Genomic DNA, 15,058 nt, shown 5'->3' on the forward strand with positions numbered 1-15,058 from the left:
TCTTACCACCATAAAGAAGCAAAACACACCCCTTGTGTTTGTAAAGGACCATCGCCTAGCAGAGGCCCATGAGTAAAGATGGGAGTGCGTACAGGGAGGACAGGTACCAAAGTTATAGGATAACTTTGAGAGGATGTGTCAGAGCATCTCCTAAATCTGCCAAGAGGAGTTTTACCCATTTTGTAGAATGCAATAGAAAAAGAGGATAAAAGCAAGCCCAAGCATCAGAGACTGAAAAGCATACGAAGCATCCACGAGACTTGTCCAACTCTGTCTGGCTTCCCTGGCATCTAGCTACTGCGGTTCGAGTGGTCCAGACAGAGAAATGGAAGCGTGGAGAAAACACCTCCCCCAGAGGTGTTCTGGAAGGCAGGCTCTGGAGGCGAGAACCTCTGGCGCCCGGGGCAAGTTTGGTCTGCCCAGGCACCATGCGAGCCACCATGGACCAGCTGCCTTGCAGCTCAGAGGGTGGGCACACTGGGATCACCACTTTCTGACTCAGACCTGAGGCAAGTGACTGGAGGGCTCTGTGCTTCAGTTTATACATCTGTAAAATGGGCATAACAACATCTCCACTGTGGTTGTGGGGAGACCTTAGCAGATAATATGCATCAAATGCTCGGCAAAGTTCCCAGCTACTCCAAGTACCGAAACAGTAGCCACCATCATGCCCAGGAAAGTAGCCCGCGCCGCCAGTGGCCTTTCCCTGTGATGCAGGTTTTCCATAAAAAAACGAATCTCCTCTGCCACTCATGGGCAGGGCATATTCTTCAGCAAGAAATCAGGAAACAGAAGAGGCCAAACACCAAAAACTCTTCAAGAAAACCTCAACGACAGCAAGGCCCGAGGTTAAGCATCTAGTAGGGTTTTGTGTGACTTACGGGATGAGGCGGGAACAGGGAGAAAGACCTCTGTTAGCGCTGGTTTCCATTTTTTTGTCTGTTTTGTTACTGTTTTCTGTTGTTTCTTTTTCCCTCCCCCTGCCAAAGGATTAACGTGTAGGTTCTTAAACAAGGGGGTCCCCTATTTACAGCTGACAGCGGCAGCTGCAACCCCTGACTCCCCGACAGAATGGCAGGGAATCGAATCAAAAAGAAAAGCAAGTGGACAACCTTTCCTCCGGGAGCACGAAACACAATACCAGCCTTTCGCCAAACCCAGCAGACCCGGCTCTGATTGGAGGTTGCCTCGGAACAAAGGGAAATTGGTATTTAAAAAAAAAAATCTTCTGAAAGCCAACTCAGCAGATGGTTTTTTCCTGGGCTCCAGGAGAAGCCGGGGGGAGGAGGGGTCGGGGAAGGATACCACCAGGATACAGATGACTGAGAAGTGACAAAGATGGGCAAAGAGGGCTGACCTCTCACCCCAGAATTTCACAAAGGGCAATTACACCATGTGGCGGGTATCTGGACTCAGCCGCTGACCGCGTCCAGCCCGCAGCTGCTGTTCATCACGGCCACGTCCGGGGGCTTTATTCAAAGCAGGGGAAGAAAGAGGCCAGGCACGGAGGGGATACTGGAGGAAGCCATGGAAAAAGTTTAATTAGAGACTATAGTTTGTTTGGAATCGACGACAGGGCAATTCCACAGAAGAGCACCTCGAATTTCCACTGTACTTTTAACATTTCAGAAGCATTTGCTGGGCTGATCTTCAAAGCGATGTGGAAGGAAGAGAGACAGTACTAATCCCTTTTTTTAAAGATGAGAAAACAGGGATTCATCCATTAAAGGCCAAACAGGGTTTCGGAGCCAGAATCCCTGCTATGGGGTAGCCACCCTCCTTTCGTTTCTCAGGTCAGAAAGCGCTCCCAGAGCCTAGTTTCGGAGGGGCTCTGTGTGCATCCCGCATTTTCGGTCTGAGCCGGGACACTTTCGAGCGCACTGTCCATGGCTTCTCGACTGGGTCGCAGTGAGCCTATTTTCCCACAGCCCTGGGCCGTGCTGCTGGCCGTCACTCTCTACCGCACTCACTGCCGGGGTGCCCTGCTGTGTCTTCCAGTGGGGAGACGGCTGTGGGCAGTCGAGAAAGGGGCTGTGCTTGTCTGGGAAGATGCCACAATGCCCAGGTTCACACACAGCCTCAGCCAGGGGCGGGCAGCGGGAAGAAGCAGGTGGATGGTACAAGACTCAGTGATTTTCTCCTGGACGATGTCTCAGCAGACCAGCTAGAGTGCGTCTATCAATGACCACTTCCTACTGCTGCAGATCAGGAGACCTGAGGGTCCGATGAGGGTTTGGGGCTCCCCTCACCTCAGCTCCCCCCTGGTAATCACCTGTAAGCTCTGGGCAAGCCATTTAAAAACCCTCCAAGAGGGAGCCTGGGTGGCTCAGTGGGTTAAGCCGCTGCCTTCGGCTCAGGTCATGATCTCAGGGTCCTGGGATCGAGTCCCGCATTGGGCTCTCTGCTCAGCAGGGAGCCTGCTTCCCTCTCTTTCTCTCTCTCTCTCTGCCTGCCTCTCTGTCTACTTGTGATCTCTCTCTCTGTCAAATAAATAAATAAATAAATAAAATCTTTAAAAAAAAAAAAAAACCTCCAAGACCCTTTCTCAATCTATAGAACAGGGAGGAACAAGAGCGATCCCAAGAACAGAACCATCCTAAGAACAAACCAGAAAGAGGCAATAGTTCAGCAGATGCAAACGCTCTGTAAAGGTGTTAGGCAGGTGTGATGGTTGCTCCCGATTTTTCATACTCTGTACTATCTACAACAGATATTTTGATAGTTTATTACACTGCCCTGGGTTTTTCCCTAAATGCCCTGAGATTGATTCTAATAAGGTCTTGCTATACCTCACACAGCACTTAGGCTGAACACACCATACAACTCTGTAGATTCGTGTAGAATATAGATGCCTCATCTGCTACAGTATATCAGGATGAGTGCACCAAAAAAAAAAAAAAAAAAAAAGACAGCATGACGGAGGATTCCAGATGTTTCTAAGGCACCAGGGCAAAATACATAAGGCTAGCTAGGGAGAAGGTGTTTTGATAGAGAAGAGTGTCCTTCATAGAATTATCTTCACTGGCACAGAGCTAACATGAATGTGTTGAATATCCAGGCTGGGGAAATAAAATTAGTGAAAATTATATTAAAAGATATAATGCCTGTCCTCAGAGAGCTTACACAATAGCTAGGAAGAAAATGCTTTACTTTTGATGGCACACTTTTACAACCCTTTCTGTTAGATCCAAGAAGGCCATTCATGGATGGTGGAGAGTGGTCTAGAGTTATCCCACTGGAAAAACCATAGAAGGGGAATTCTGAGTGAGATGGCCATCTACATTTCAAAGTTGTCTTATTTCTGTGCCTTCTATAGGGTCCACAGACCCACATAAGACCACTTGACTACCATTTGATTCACATCTCTGTCTAGAACTCTGCACAAAGAGATGAGAAGATGAATAATGCAAATACCTGAATTTTGTTCCAAAAAATTCACTGAATGTAGCATGTGATGATTTAGACCAGCAAGAGTGGCATAAGGCAAAATTAAATTGGAAAGTTTCCCTGACCTTGAGTTCAGTGTATACCAACAATGAGGAAGCTGCCAAAAAGCTGGGACAGCCCAGGGTCCTGCTAATAGAGGTAGTGTGCTTAGAGCAGAGAAGGTCACAATCCCCTGGTATTCTGCAAAGGCAGACGACCTCCTGATCCTAAATTCTGTTCTGTGAGAGCCCACCTCCCCATCTATGCCTTTTAAGAGAAACAATGACAAACCAGCATTCCCAGTATAGGAATCAAGGTGGTTTGGCACCAGGAAACCATGGACTCCAAGGAATAGTTTGAGGAACTGGAAGTAGTTGAGCTTTAAAAGGATGACTTCAGTGCAACATAAGAAAAAGCTCTCCTAAACCCAGGACTGCCTCAAGAGATACCAAGTCTCTTCCCTGAGGGCCACAGAGCAACTTCCAAATAACAGTCCGTGAGGGATTTCAGAAGGTATCTTTTGTTTGTTTGGGAGGGAGGTTGAATGGAAATATTCAGAGGCTCTTCTGACTCTCAGTGAATTCTGTGATTCTGGAAGGGTGACCCAAACATGGAGCCCTTCTTTTCTTCTGACCTACAACTTCTGTGCTCAGCCTTCCCTGGCTTCCTGAGCTGGTACCAAATTCCAACCCATATCCTCCTCCATGGATTCAACCTCATGTCTCAGACCCTTGCTGGATCTCCCAGTCTTGGTTTCCTTCATGGCTCACCAGCGTTCAAATGCCAGCATGGTGCTATCCATCCAATGGCAGCCATCCGGCAGGAAGACAGGGAAGTTCAGAACCTAAGGTACAAGGAAGGGCCACACACCCACATACCTTGGTTTTCTTCCCCTTACTCGCTGAAAAGGACAAGAATGGAAACGTGGAAATTCCCATTATATGTTAAAAATAGATTCCCTTTACCTACATCCGTGATCCCCCTGAGAAGCCACTCCCTTTGGGAGGCTCTCTCGGGGTCTAGTCTGGCAGGGAAAATGCTGCAAAACTGAGCTTAGCTCCTACTCACAGGACTACACCAATGACGAATGGCTCAGCGCAAAAAGCCATCCTCACTCCTGGGCACATCTGTATTTGCAAATGAAGACCTCCTATTGGCCAGGTGTGTTGGTGCCCCTTGAGGAACAGAGGTGCTGTCTGTCTGTCTGTCTCCCAGGATTCTCACCCCCTTCCCTACTTCTTACTCCCCACTGTGAGGCTGGCTAGAAACATGTGGGAGGAAAAGGAGATGGTCTGGGGAGAAACACAATAAACAAGGTCTAGAAAATACACTGAAGCAACCTGCATTTGATACTAATGATGGTTATCAAACGGCCTCCCAGGCCAGGTAGCAAGATGGGAACTGCCTGGACTTTTCAGAGCAAATAAAGGCTCCCATTGTTTCCTCTGGTGAGGTCATAGGCTGGTGGGGAGGTGAGGGAAGTCGGCCCGGGTGGGAGGGGTAAGCAGGAAGAAAAAAACAAACCTGGGACTTCAGAGAGAAAAGCACACTTCAGGTATACGGGAAGGCCTCTGGCCTTCGGAGGGCACGTTCACTGGAATACGATGGAAAGCTGGCAGAAGCCCGAGGACGTCTGTGGCCCAAACATGCCCAGGACGCAGAGCTCTGGCTGCCGTGTTTTGACACGCTCAGACGGTGGCCTCCGCTCACACGCAGGGCTCCCGCTTCACCCGCCGGGGCCTCTAATTCAGACTCGGGCACATGCTGGGTACGACTGGGGGTCCACACGGGTGTGTGTGTGCTGTGTGTCTGTGCGCCTCCCGGGCACCGGGCTCTACTGCACTTCTGCCCTCCCTGCTGGCAGCCTCGCCCTCTGGCCACTGGTTCCTCTCTGGGGGTGCAGGGCAGAAGGGGGGCCCCCAGAGCCTCAATGGCCACCTTCCAAGTTAGGTCACCCCGAAGACCATCCCCGTTGAAGCCCCTTTCTCAAAGCAGTGTAGCCATATGCAAATGATCACACTGAATGTTTAGTTTATTGTGCATAAAGAAACGCCCCCACCCCCAGCCCCGACAACATGAGACTTCACTGGCTCGTGCTGTTTGTTTTCTATACATAATGCAGTCAGAAGCCTGAACTAAGGCCTCGGGCCCAGGCTCTGAGAACCTTCCTGCCACATCCCTGGGCTCTCGGCCTATGCCCTTGCCTAGGCCCAATGACTTCCTGACCAAAGCCACTCATGTCCCACACACAAGGCAGGCAGGCAGGGGACATCCTGGGATGGCCCACATGCAGTGCTTTGAAGGCAGGACGTTTGAACTTAAAGTTGCAGGAATTAGAAGAATCAAAGGACGGGGTAGAGCAGACCCAAAAGGGATTGCTTCTCTCGCCTTTTATTACAAATTAAAAAAAAAAAAAAAAAAAAAAAAAAAAGGGCAATGCAACTGAAGATCAACCGGAAATACAGCTCTGAGAGAACTTTCTGAGGATGTGAAATCGCAGTGACGGAGAAGGGGGAGACTCTGCAAATGCCGGAAAAGCAGCCAGGGGAGAAGGCTGCGCCCACTGAACCCCACTTGGTTGTTCTTAGGACACGGCTTTAACACTTTCATTTTGAGTCAAGCTTTGAGCTCAGCAGCAATCCTGGTTCAGCAGATAAATGACCACAGAGATGAAAGACCTTTGAACCATCTCTAAATAAATCCCCGTGGCAATCCCCACCATGACCAAAACAAAACAAAACAAACAAACAAAAAAACACCAACCAACCCACTGGTGATCTGCTCTGTCAGTTTGAGGCTTGTGGAGGGATCAGAAACGAGACAGTGGCACTGCTGGCCAGCAAGCACAATTCAACACAGCCTGTGGCCCTAGGAAAGCAGAATCAGCCTAGGGAAACCGGGGCTTCTGAGACAACCCCTCCCCCCCACCCCGCCAGCAGCCCGGAACCACTGTAGGTCACTGAGGAAGGTCCTGTGGCCCCAGTGAGGTGGACGTTAGTCCAGGTAAGGCATACTGAGTGAGAGGCTGTGCTAAGCGCCCACAGGCCCTTCCATCCCCACAAGACACCAACGAGGAGGGGTGCTGCTATTATCCCTGATTTTCACATAATTGGGATCTAGTTTCAAGAGGTTAAGTAATTCACCTCAAGTCAGACAGAGCCTGGTTCTCCTCCTCCAAAGACAGATGGAACCCAGTCCACGATACAGGGGATCTAACCTCCAATCCACTCTTGGGGCAGGAACTCTTGCTAACAGATCCCTTATTCCTTACTTCAGGGAGTGAATGGCTCTTCATCAGAACAGAACACACTTTCCCTGCTGAAGACTGCCAGGTTCTCTGCAATAGCATGGCGTTCACTGAAGAACGTTCCCTGGGATGTCCAAAGTGAGACTGACTACCAAAGGAATGTCACAACCAAGAGGGAAAGAGCCAGCATGGTGCTTTAAACCCCCCAGACAACCCCAAATACAGAGAAGCAAAAAAGGAAAAATACTAAAAGGGAAGGAAGAACCAAAGTTTCCTAGAATATAGTCATGGAACACAAGTTTGGTAAATCTCACCACTTTCTAAACTCCGACACTTGCTCCCATGATCGTGGGCCTTGTGACTGGGACAGAAAGGAAATAATCTGATGATGGAACAGCGGGTCCAAAGTGAGGTCAAATTTTTTGTTTATAGTAACTAGTTTTGTTAAAGAGAAAGACTTGCCCCATCTGGCAGAATGGCTCTTAAAGTTCCAGTTCTGAAACAGAAATTAAGACTGCAGAGGTCAGAAGCTGGTTTGGGTTTATTCTTTTCTTTTCTTTCTTCCTTCCTTTTTTTTTTTTTTTTTTTTAACATGGAGAAACTGAGACTCAGGAAGGTGAATCAATCTTGCTGAAATTGTTAGTGACAGAGACAGAGTTGGCGTCCAGGGCTCCTGCTCCCAAGTCCAATGTTCCGTCCCCTACATGTTCAGCTCCAGATGTCAAATGCCACCTGTGGCCTCTTGGAGACAAATACTTGGCAGAGAGGGTCATTCACCACCCTTCGTGCAGCTTTTAGCTATAAAATAACTGAGAGAAACCTATCAGGAGAGAAAATTTTCAGGCAAACTGATGAACAAATAGGAGCGTGCTCCTTAAAAAAAAATCTATAGAGAGAAAACATAAAATTAAACAAGAAGGGAAATTCAGCCTCTTGTGAAGAAAAGCTGGCAAGCCCTGCTCTCCTATCAGGTTGAGTCCAGGGTCCTGGGGGGGGAAGAAGCTCATAACCCCAGAATTTGAAAAGACTACCTTCTCACCCCCAGAAGAAGGGAGGGCAAGCCCATAGTCAAGTGATGTATAGGAGGGACCAGAGAGGCTGCTGGGCAAAACAATGGCAAGGGAAGGACACCTGCGTCACAAAGAGGGCGGAAGGCTCTCTGCTGGATGCCCAGGGCCACCGCCAGAGCGGAGGAGATGATGGGCATGGCGGTCAGGTATCAGGCATTCTGAGCTGCCTTCTTCCCTTTCCCCACACCCGCTTTCATCTACCTGATACACCAAAATGCTATGACCACAGAGGCTTGAGAGAGAAATGTGCCTTTCCGCACCCTATGGAAAAAATGGAGAACTCTCACAACATTAGTGTTACCTAAAGGCTCCGCTTTAAGTTTCTCTGCCCTGAATCACTGTCATTATGTTCCCTGAGCCCCCAACCCTTCCCTTGCCCCAGTTCAAAGTCCACTGAGCATTCCCATCACTTACCAACTTGAACGCAAACCCAGTTACTTATTTGACGTTCATCACTCCCCATGATCTGATGCCAACCTCGTTTCCCATCTACATCCAAACTTTGTGTTTGGTACCAAAAAAAATACTATTTAAAGAATGAGTAAATGAATGCCCAACTTACTGAACTTCCTAAGAGAGGGTCAGAAGTGCTCAAAGCAGAATGCTAGTGTCTTTCCACAAGCATATGAAGATGGTGTAGGGGGGACTGCCAAGAACAAATCCCAAGCATGTTTCTAGGACCACAGCAGGTCACTGGTGGATATAAGGTTAAAGTCCTTGCTGTTGGAGGAAATAGGTCCTCCTGATGAAGCTGCGAAAAGGGAAAACTAAATCCAAAGAAATGAAACAGAAGTTGTATTTTGGTCAAAAGAAGAACAAAGGAAAAACAAAAAACAAGACTTTAACTCATGAGGCTTTGAATTTTTCTCTCCAACATCCTGGAACACTTGGAATTAAGGACAATATACCGGATGATGATTCTGTCACCCTAACTAATATGGAAGGTGTGCAAGAAATGTCCCAGTGCTTAGATCCCTACCTTCCAGTGGTCTTTTAGAGTGTGGTCACTTTGGGACTGGAATACAGCCTCAGCTTTGGGGTACAAAAGAACTGGCTTCAAAGACCAACCCTGCCCATTTGGGTTCCTGCTTTTTTGAAGCAAATGAGCCTCAACTTCCTCATCTGTAAGTGGGTAATATCTGCCTGGCAAGACTGTTGGAAGGACGAACAGTGAAGGTGAATCCACATAAAATAGCTAGCAGCGGGCCTGCCACACAGCTCCACAGGTCTGAACTGTTTATTACAATGTGTGCTCTGTCAATTACACATCCTTCCTAAAATCTTCCACTGAGTTATATCATGTGAAAATTAGCATCTATATTTGACAGATATAGACACTGGGGCTTCAACAAGGTTATACTCCAGATGCAAAGCCACCAAGCCAGTTGGTGCAGATTACCACCCGCATCTCCCAGCCTGGGTCACTGAAGGGAGTCCCCTCTCTTCATGCTACGGGTGTCCCTGACTCCTATGGGAAGTCCTCAGGAAAGAGGAGAGCTGTTAAGCTCTGTCTAGCTGAGAGCCTTTCCAAAACCTGTCACTGTTGAAACATTCTATGCTCACGTGCTGTACTTGAACTTGCTTCTAAAGATTCCGGCTTGTGTTTTCTATTGTTTTGACTGAGTGACCTAGAAGGGAACTACATGAAGCTTATGTTACTTCAGCACTTGCCTGGCTAAGTCTAACATTGCAACAATGCTGGTATTGTGGTAAGGAGGGAGTTGCCTTTACTGAGTCCATCTGCAATGCAGGTCCATCCAAAGGACGATTCTGAGGCTCTGGAATATGTTCTGAATGCTCTTCTCGGCCTCCACTTCTCACCAAATGTGGCTCTTATACCTTACGTAAATTTATTCACCATAAACCCACCTCCATATAGCATTTCAGTGGCCATCCTAATTTCACATGGAAGAGAGGGGACGTAGCCCCTGGTTAGAAAGAGTCCATCCATACTTGAGCCAGTGAAGGGGTATCCTCATGGGTCCCCTCCTACCATCCTACCACTCAAGGGACCATGTTGCCTGGACATCTATAATGGCTCTCTCCGATCTGGAGGATTGGTGTCAAGTTTGAAACTTGGAATAAAGCTCTAGAGGATGCCACACATAGACACCTTCACCCCAAAGTAGCAGAACACGCAGAAATACACTTAGCCTAGTAAAACACTAGCTGTGATATGTAAGGAAAGCTATCATTATCCTAAAGAGTGTGCTTTTTATAAAAACCAATGAAAAAGAAAATCATTTGGGATCCAGTATGAGCTGTCTTTGCCTAAGGCTGTCAAACAATGAGCTGAACAAAATTAATTGGTCTGGGAAAAAAAAAAAAAAAGCACATAATGATGTAACACCCAATTTCCCCCCAGCATCCAAGTTTGGAGGAAGAATCATGAGAAACAAAGCCAAACAAAATCCTTGTTATCCTGAAACTCTATGTCCTGTCCCTAAATCAAGGGTCAACATTTTTTTTTTCCTTTTTGGTACGGGCCAGATAGAACATAGTTTAAGCTTTGTGGGACATCCAGTCTCTGTCACAACCACTCCACTCTGCTGTCTGAGCGCAAAAGCAGTCACAGACAAAATGTAAACAAATGGATGTGGCTCTAGTCCAACAGCACTGTATTTACGGACACTGAAATTTAAATTTCATATAATTTTCACATGTTACAAAATATTATTCTTTGTTTGATTTTTTTCCAACCATTCTTTGCCTGTGGGCTGTATAAAAACAGGCCAGGAGATAGATTTGGCCCACAGACTAGTTTGCCGATCCCTGCCTAAGTCAGCACATATTTTCAGGTGATTCCCAAGCGGGCATCTCTACCAACTCAAGGATCAGCTCAACAGAGCCTCCCTCCTTGCTCCCAACATAGGACCTGAGTCCCAGGGGCCACTCCATCCACACTTCTTCAATGAGTGGCTTGCCTCATTAAAAAAAGGAGGGGGCACCTGGCTGGCTCAGTCAGTAGAGCATGAGACGCTTAATCTCAGAGTGATGAGTTCAAGGCCCACGTTGCAGGTAGAGTACTTAAAAAAAAAAAAAAAATCCAGAAGACTAGATTGTAGAGTCAGACCACTCATCTACTGCTTACCAAATGCCACCCTCATCCTTGCCCCCATCCCAAGTTACTGATCACATATTTCACATTCATAGATATAAGTAAATTCTCCAAGTTCATTGGAGAATGAACTGAAACAGTAAGCGAGGTTTCTACTTCTCCACCTCAAGTTTGGCTTTTGCTAACTCCCTCTTTTCAAACCAATAGGAATTCCACAGAGTAATAAAGTTAACACTCTGATCCAATAGGGATCAGAGAATGTTTCTACCATCTATCAAGTGATTAAAGCTCAGTACTGATAACTTCATGCATTCATTTCTGGAAAGTAACAGCTCCAGGCATAAATAAAGGTAGGAATGATGGAGAAGTACAGTGTGAAGCAAGCTCTTAGGAATTTAAAATTTGTGTAGATCTTCCCATCACAGTGTCAGCATAACGCAGCACCGTGAGCTGAATTTCAGTCCTTCCCCTTCCTTTCTGTCCTTTCCAATTTCTAAGACTTAGAAACACTTACTTGGTAAGTCACCCATTCAAAGAAGTGATTTCACCTCTTTCCAATAAAGTACACAAAGGGCATCCAGCTTTTTGGGTGAGGATGACAAGCTTGAGAAATTCAAATTGCACATTGTAGCTTTGAAATCATCCCCATGTCATAAAATCCAGAGTTTTATTCTGGGGCATTCCAAGAGGCAGAAGGTTACTTTTAGGAACAGTCCTGTGGCTGTATGTAAAGTCATACCTGATCAGGACAAGGGAGCTCTTTCTAGGGTAATGAATTTGAGTTTGCACACCCCAAACTGTGGACTGCTGCTCAAGTCCTGGCAGTGAGGGGGATGGAGGGAAAACAGTTACCACAGTTTTCAAGACTACCCACCCACACAAAAATCCAACAATACACAAAGAACTGGCCATCTCAGTGGCCAGAGACAAAGATACTCATTTTCAAAGCTGAAGAGACCAAACTCCAAAGCAAAGCCTCACTTTCTAAGTGTAGCCTAATTTGAATGGTTGCATTCTCTTGCAAGTATTTCTGAAGTTTCCACAAGCATCTAGATAATCTCTGGTTTTATGACAGAGACTCCAGAAATCACCGCAACTTGTCATGAGGAAGGCGAGGGAAACCCTACCTGCCCTGTAAAAACAAGCTAGCTTCTAAAAATTATTACATGTTTCAAATGTTAAAATAAGATGACCAATTGTCCTGGCTTGCCCAAGACTGAGGGGGTTCCTGTATGCAGGACTTTGGGTTTTAAAACTGTGATAGTCTGAACAAACTGGAAGGTACTGGGCACCCTAGGAAACCTCTTCTCATCCAAGTCTTTGGATTTTAAATGCAACACATCAGTCAAAACACTTAGCATGAGGAAGGACAAAAGCCCCACACCAAAGAAAGAACAAGATTCCTAGCGGTTCTATTGAGAGCAACTATTGAGAAGCTCAAAAACCACTAGTAACAGAAACGTTACAGATTATCTGAGTCAGAAAGGAGAGAGGGTCATTCATATGTGCTGTTTTTAGCTAATCCATCATGTCTAGAGCCCAAATAAATAAGATGTGGGGGAAAGTTACAAAGATGCTGATGAACTCATACCACCCTGAACCCTAAACCTCTGAAAACAACAGTGCTCCTTTCAGAGGCATTCATGAGCCCTAGCAAGTTTTGGGGACAAACACTTCCCAGACTAGGGCCATCCCCTGCTATCACTGCTGGGTGCCATACCACTTTAAAGAAGGGAGGTCAATGTAACACTCTGTGATATAAATACAATGAAACCTGGACCCATTCATTCCCAACCAAATGTCACCAGCAATCATCTAGAGAGCTGTTTGCCACCTGTTTGACTTTCAGGAGGAAAGTGACAGCCAACCAAGGTCATTCAACACCCAATCTTTAAAAATCTACACTGTGTTAAACAAAGATTCGGGTCAGTCCCCTGCCCCTTTTTCTTTCTCCAGCTTGAGCTCCTAGGGCTCACCAGTGGTTTTCAGAGCAATGAATCTCTGAGCTGTCTAACAGCCTAAATCACTATGAAGATGGCTTCCTCAGTCCAGCGAGAGACTTGCCTGTTTTAGAAAGACTTACAGCAGTAATTGAAACCAAAGGGAGGTTATATAGGTCCGTGACTATTGTGACTGACCAAAAACTTTTAACATCCCACTGTTAACTATATGAAGAGATGCAAATATTTTGTCACAGCTTAGCCAGGTCTGACCCAGTCACTTGGCAGCTACACAATAAATAGGAATGCTCCAGAATTATCATTCCAGTAGCTACTGATTTTCATATGGGTAGAAGATAATAATAAATTAGAAACTACACCAAGATATCAGAGGCATTTCTCCTGGAAGGCATTGAGTATTCCATCAAAGAAATTGATAATTCCAAAATAAATAAGAAGCACACAGACCTTTAACAGTTGGAGGGAGAATGGCAAAGATGAATAAACAAACAAACAAACAAAAAACTATAAAACAGCGCTCCCTACCTTCTTTTTGGAGTGGCTTCTTTCCTCCTCCTTTGTGGCTTTGCTATTTTTCCCAGCACGGGACACCTTCTGGTCACCAGATTGCTTAATGGTGATCTTGATCTCAGGTGGGCATATATAGTTCTCCAGATTCTTTGGGGGTTTCTTAGCCCGCTTGGTGGTCTGAATCTTCAGCTTCAGACTGCCCTCTGTGAAGTTTGCCTCCTTGATAGAAAATTCCTGTTCTTCCAGGCCATCTCCTGCAACCCATTTCTCGCTGTCTGCATTTGAGTTGGAATCCACATCCCGCCCTGAGCCCAGTTCATCCTCTTCCTCTGGCTCCATACGTTCTCCGCCCACTGGGATCCCCTTCCCAGTTCCTGGAGCAGAGAGCAAAGGTTCTCCTGCACAGCCAGGGGCAGTTGGGGGCTTGGCTGAGGAGACAGGCAGGAATTCCGACTCGTCCCCCCTTTGCCGGGAGCTGCTTAAGATTTCCCTGGACTCCATGACAATCCTACAGTCTTCAGGAGTTCTCAGGAGGTGGGAGGGAAGAGAGGAAAGGAGAAAGATAAGAAGTGAGGACACCCAAAATCCCAAGGACAAAGTGGTCCAGCTGCTGGGTTCAGAGTCCCAGGGATGGAGACACGGCCACGTGTTCAGAAGAGGTCAGATCTGCAACTGAGAAGCAGAGAGATAATTAGTCATGGCAGGAAGGAAAATGACCTCAAAAAGAACTCAATCTAAGTTCCAGCAGCCCCTTCCCTCTAATCTATGGCCATCAGGGAAAAAAAAAAAATGCATATCCCCAAATTGGATTCTATTGGCAGTGAGGGAGGCGGACACGCACACGCACACACACACACACACACACAAACACACACAGAGCCCTTCATTGAATTGTTAATTTTTATGGCTGTGGGCCCAAGAATAAAGATAAGAGAAGCCAGTCCTCCAGTGCATAACAGGCTAGAAGTTTTTTATACTGAAGCCACAGCGAGCTGAGTCACCGTCAAAACCAACCATGACGAAAGGGAAGTCTGAAGTGTTGAGGCAGGTCTGTGGGACGGGGCTGGGCTGACTTCTCGCACCACTTCCCTCTTACACATGAAGAACAGTTTGCAAACTGAACACTAACCCCCCCACCTCCCCCGTCCCCTGAGATGCCAGGGCGAAGCCCTCCATCATCTTGGAGGAAGCACACTTAGCTAACATCCTGACCATTCTTTCTTTATCATTTTTCATGCTAAATTATTTCAATTACACAAAATTATCTTTATTTCTTAAAACAAACGCAGAGCTTAGATGCAGGCTTGAAAGAGGAAAACATAAAGAGTTCAGTGGAGAATCAGTTCGAATGCTGTGATTAATGCAAAACGATCGCTAAAAATGTTTCTGTCTACACAAAAGATATTTAATCATGATCAATTATTTAGATAAAAATAGCCATTCAAGACAGTTTTAATTCCCTTTCTGGTCCTTAAACGAAGTAGCATTCTGTCTTCGTGGCAACAAAAAAGAGAAAAGAGAGAGAGAGGGAGGGAGCATTTCACAGGCCTTTGGAAATGTCAGGAATGGTTCTCCCCACCTCTCCACCTCTCCAACCGGGGAGCTTGGATTCTGCCTTCCTCCCAGAGGAAACTAGAAACATCAGTTGGGTCAGACCATCACAGGACCAGCTAAACTATCCCTCACCCTTACTCACCACATGTCCCATTAGTCCCAATTTCAGACTCATCATCTTCAAAGCCCCAAAGGAAGCTCAATGCTCATCCTCAAGAGAAAACTGAGAGCC

General features: G+C 46.5%; 1 protein-coding gene across 3 annotated transcripts in view; it reads right to left on the reverse strand.

Annotated features, from left to right (window-relative positions):
* SETBP1 (SET binding protein 1) overlaps positions 1–15,058 on the reverse strand; it is a 363,123-nt gene that overhangs the window by 327,465 nt on the left and 20,600 nt on the right. For all 3 annotated transcript variants that reach the window (XM_047696858.1, XM_047696859.1, XM_047696860.1), the window contains one exon: positions 13,288–13,944. In XM_047696858.1, the coding sequence (XP_047552814.1) occupies positions 13,288–13,773 (486 nt within the window). In that variant the 5' untranslated portion in view covers positions 13,774–13,944. The remainder of the gene's footprint in view (positions 1–13,287; positions 13,945–15,058) is intronic.

Source organism: Lutra lutra, chromosome 12, assembly GCF_902655055.1.
Source record: "Lutra lutra chromosome 12, mLutLut1.2, whole genome shotgun sequence".
NCBI classification, from domain to species: Eukaryota; Metazoa; Chordata; class Mammalia; order Carnivora; family Mustelidae; genus Lutra; species Lutra lutra.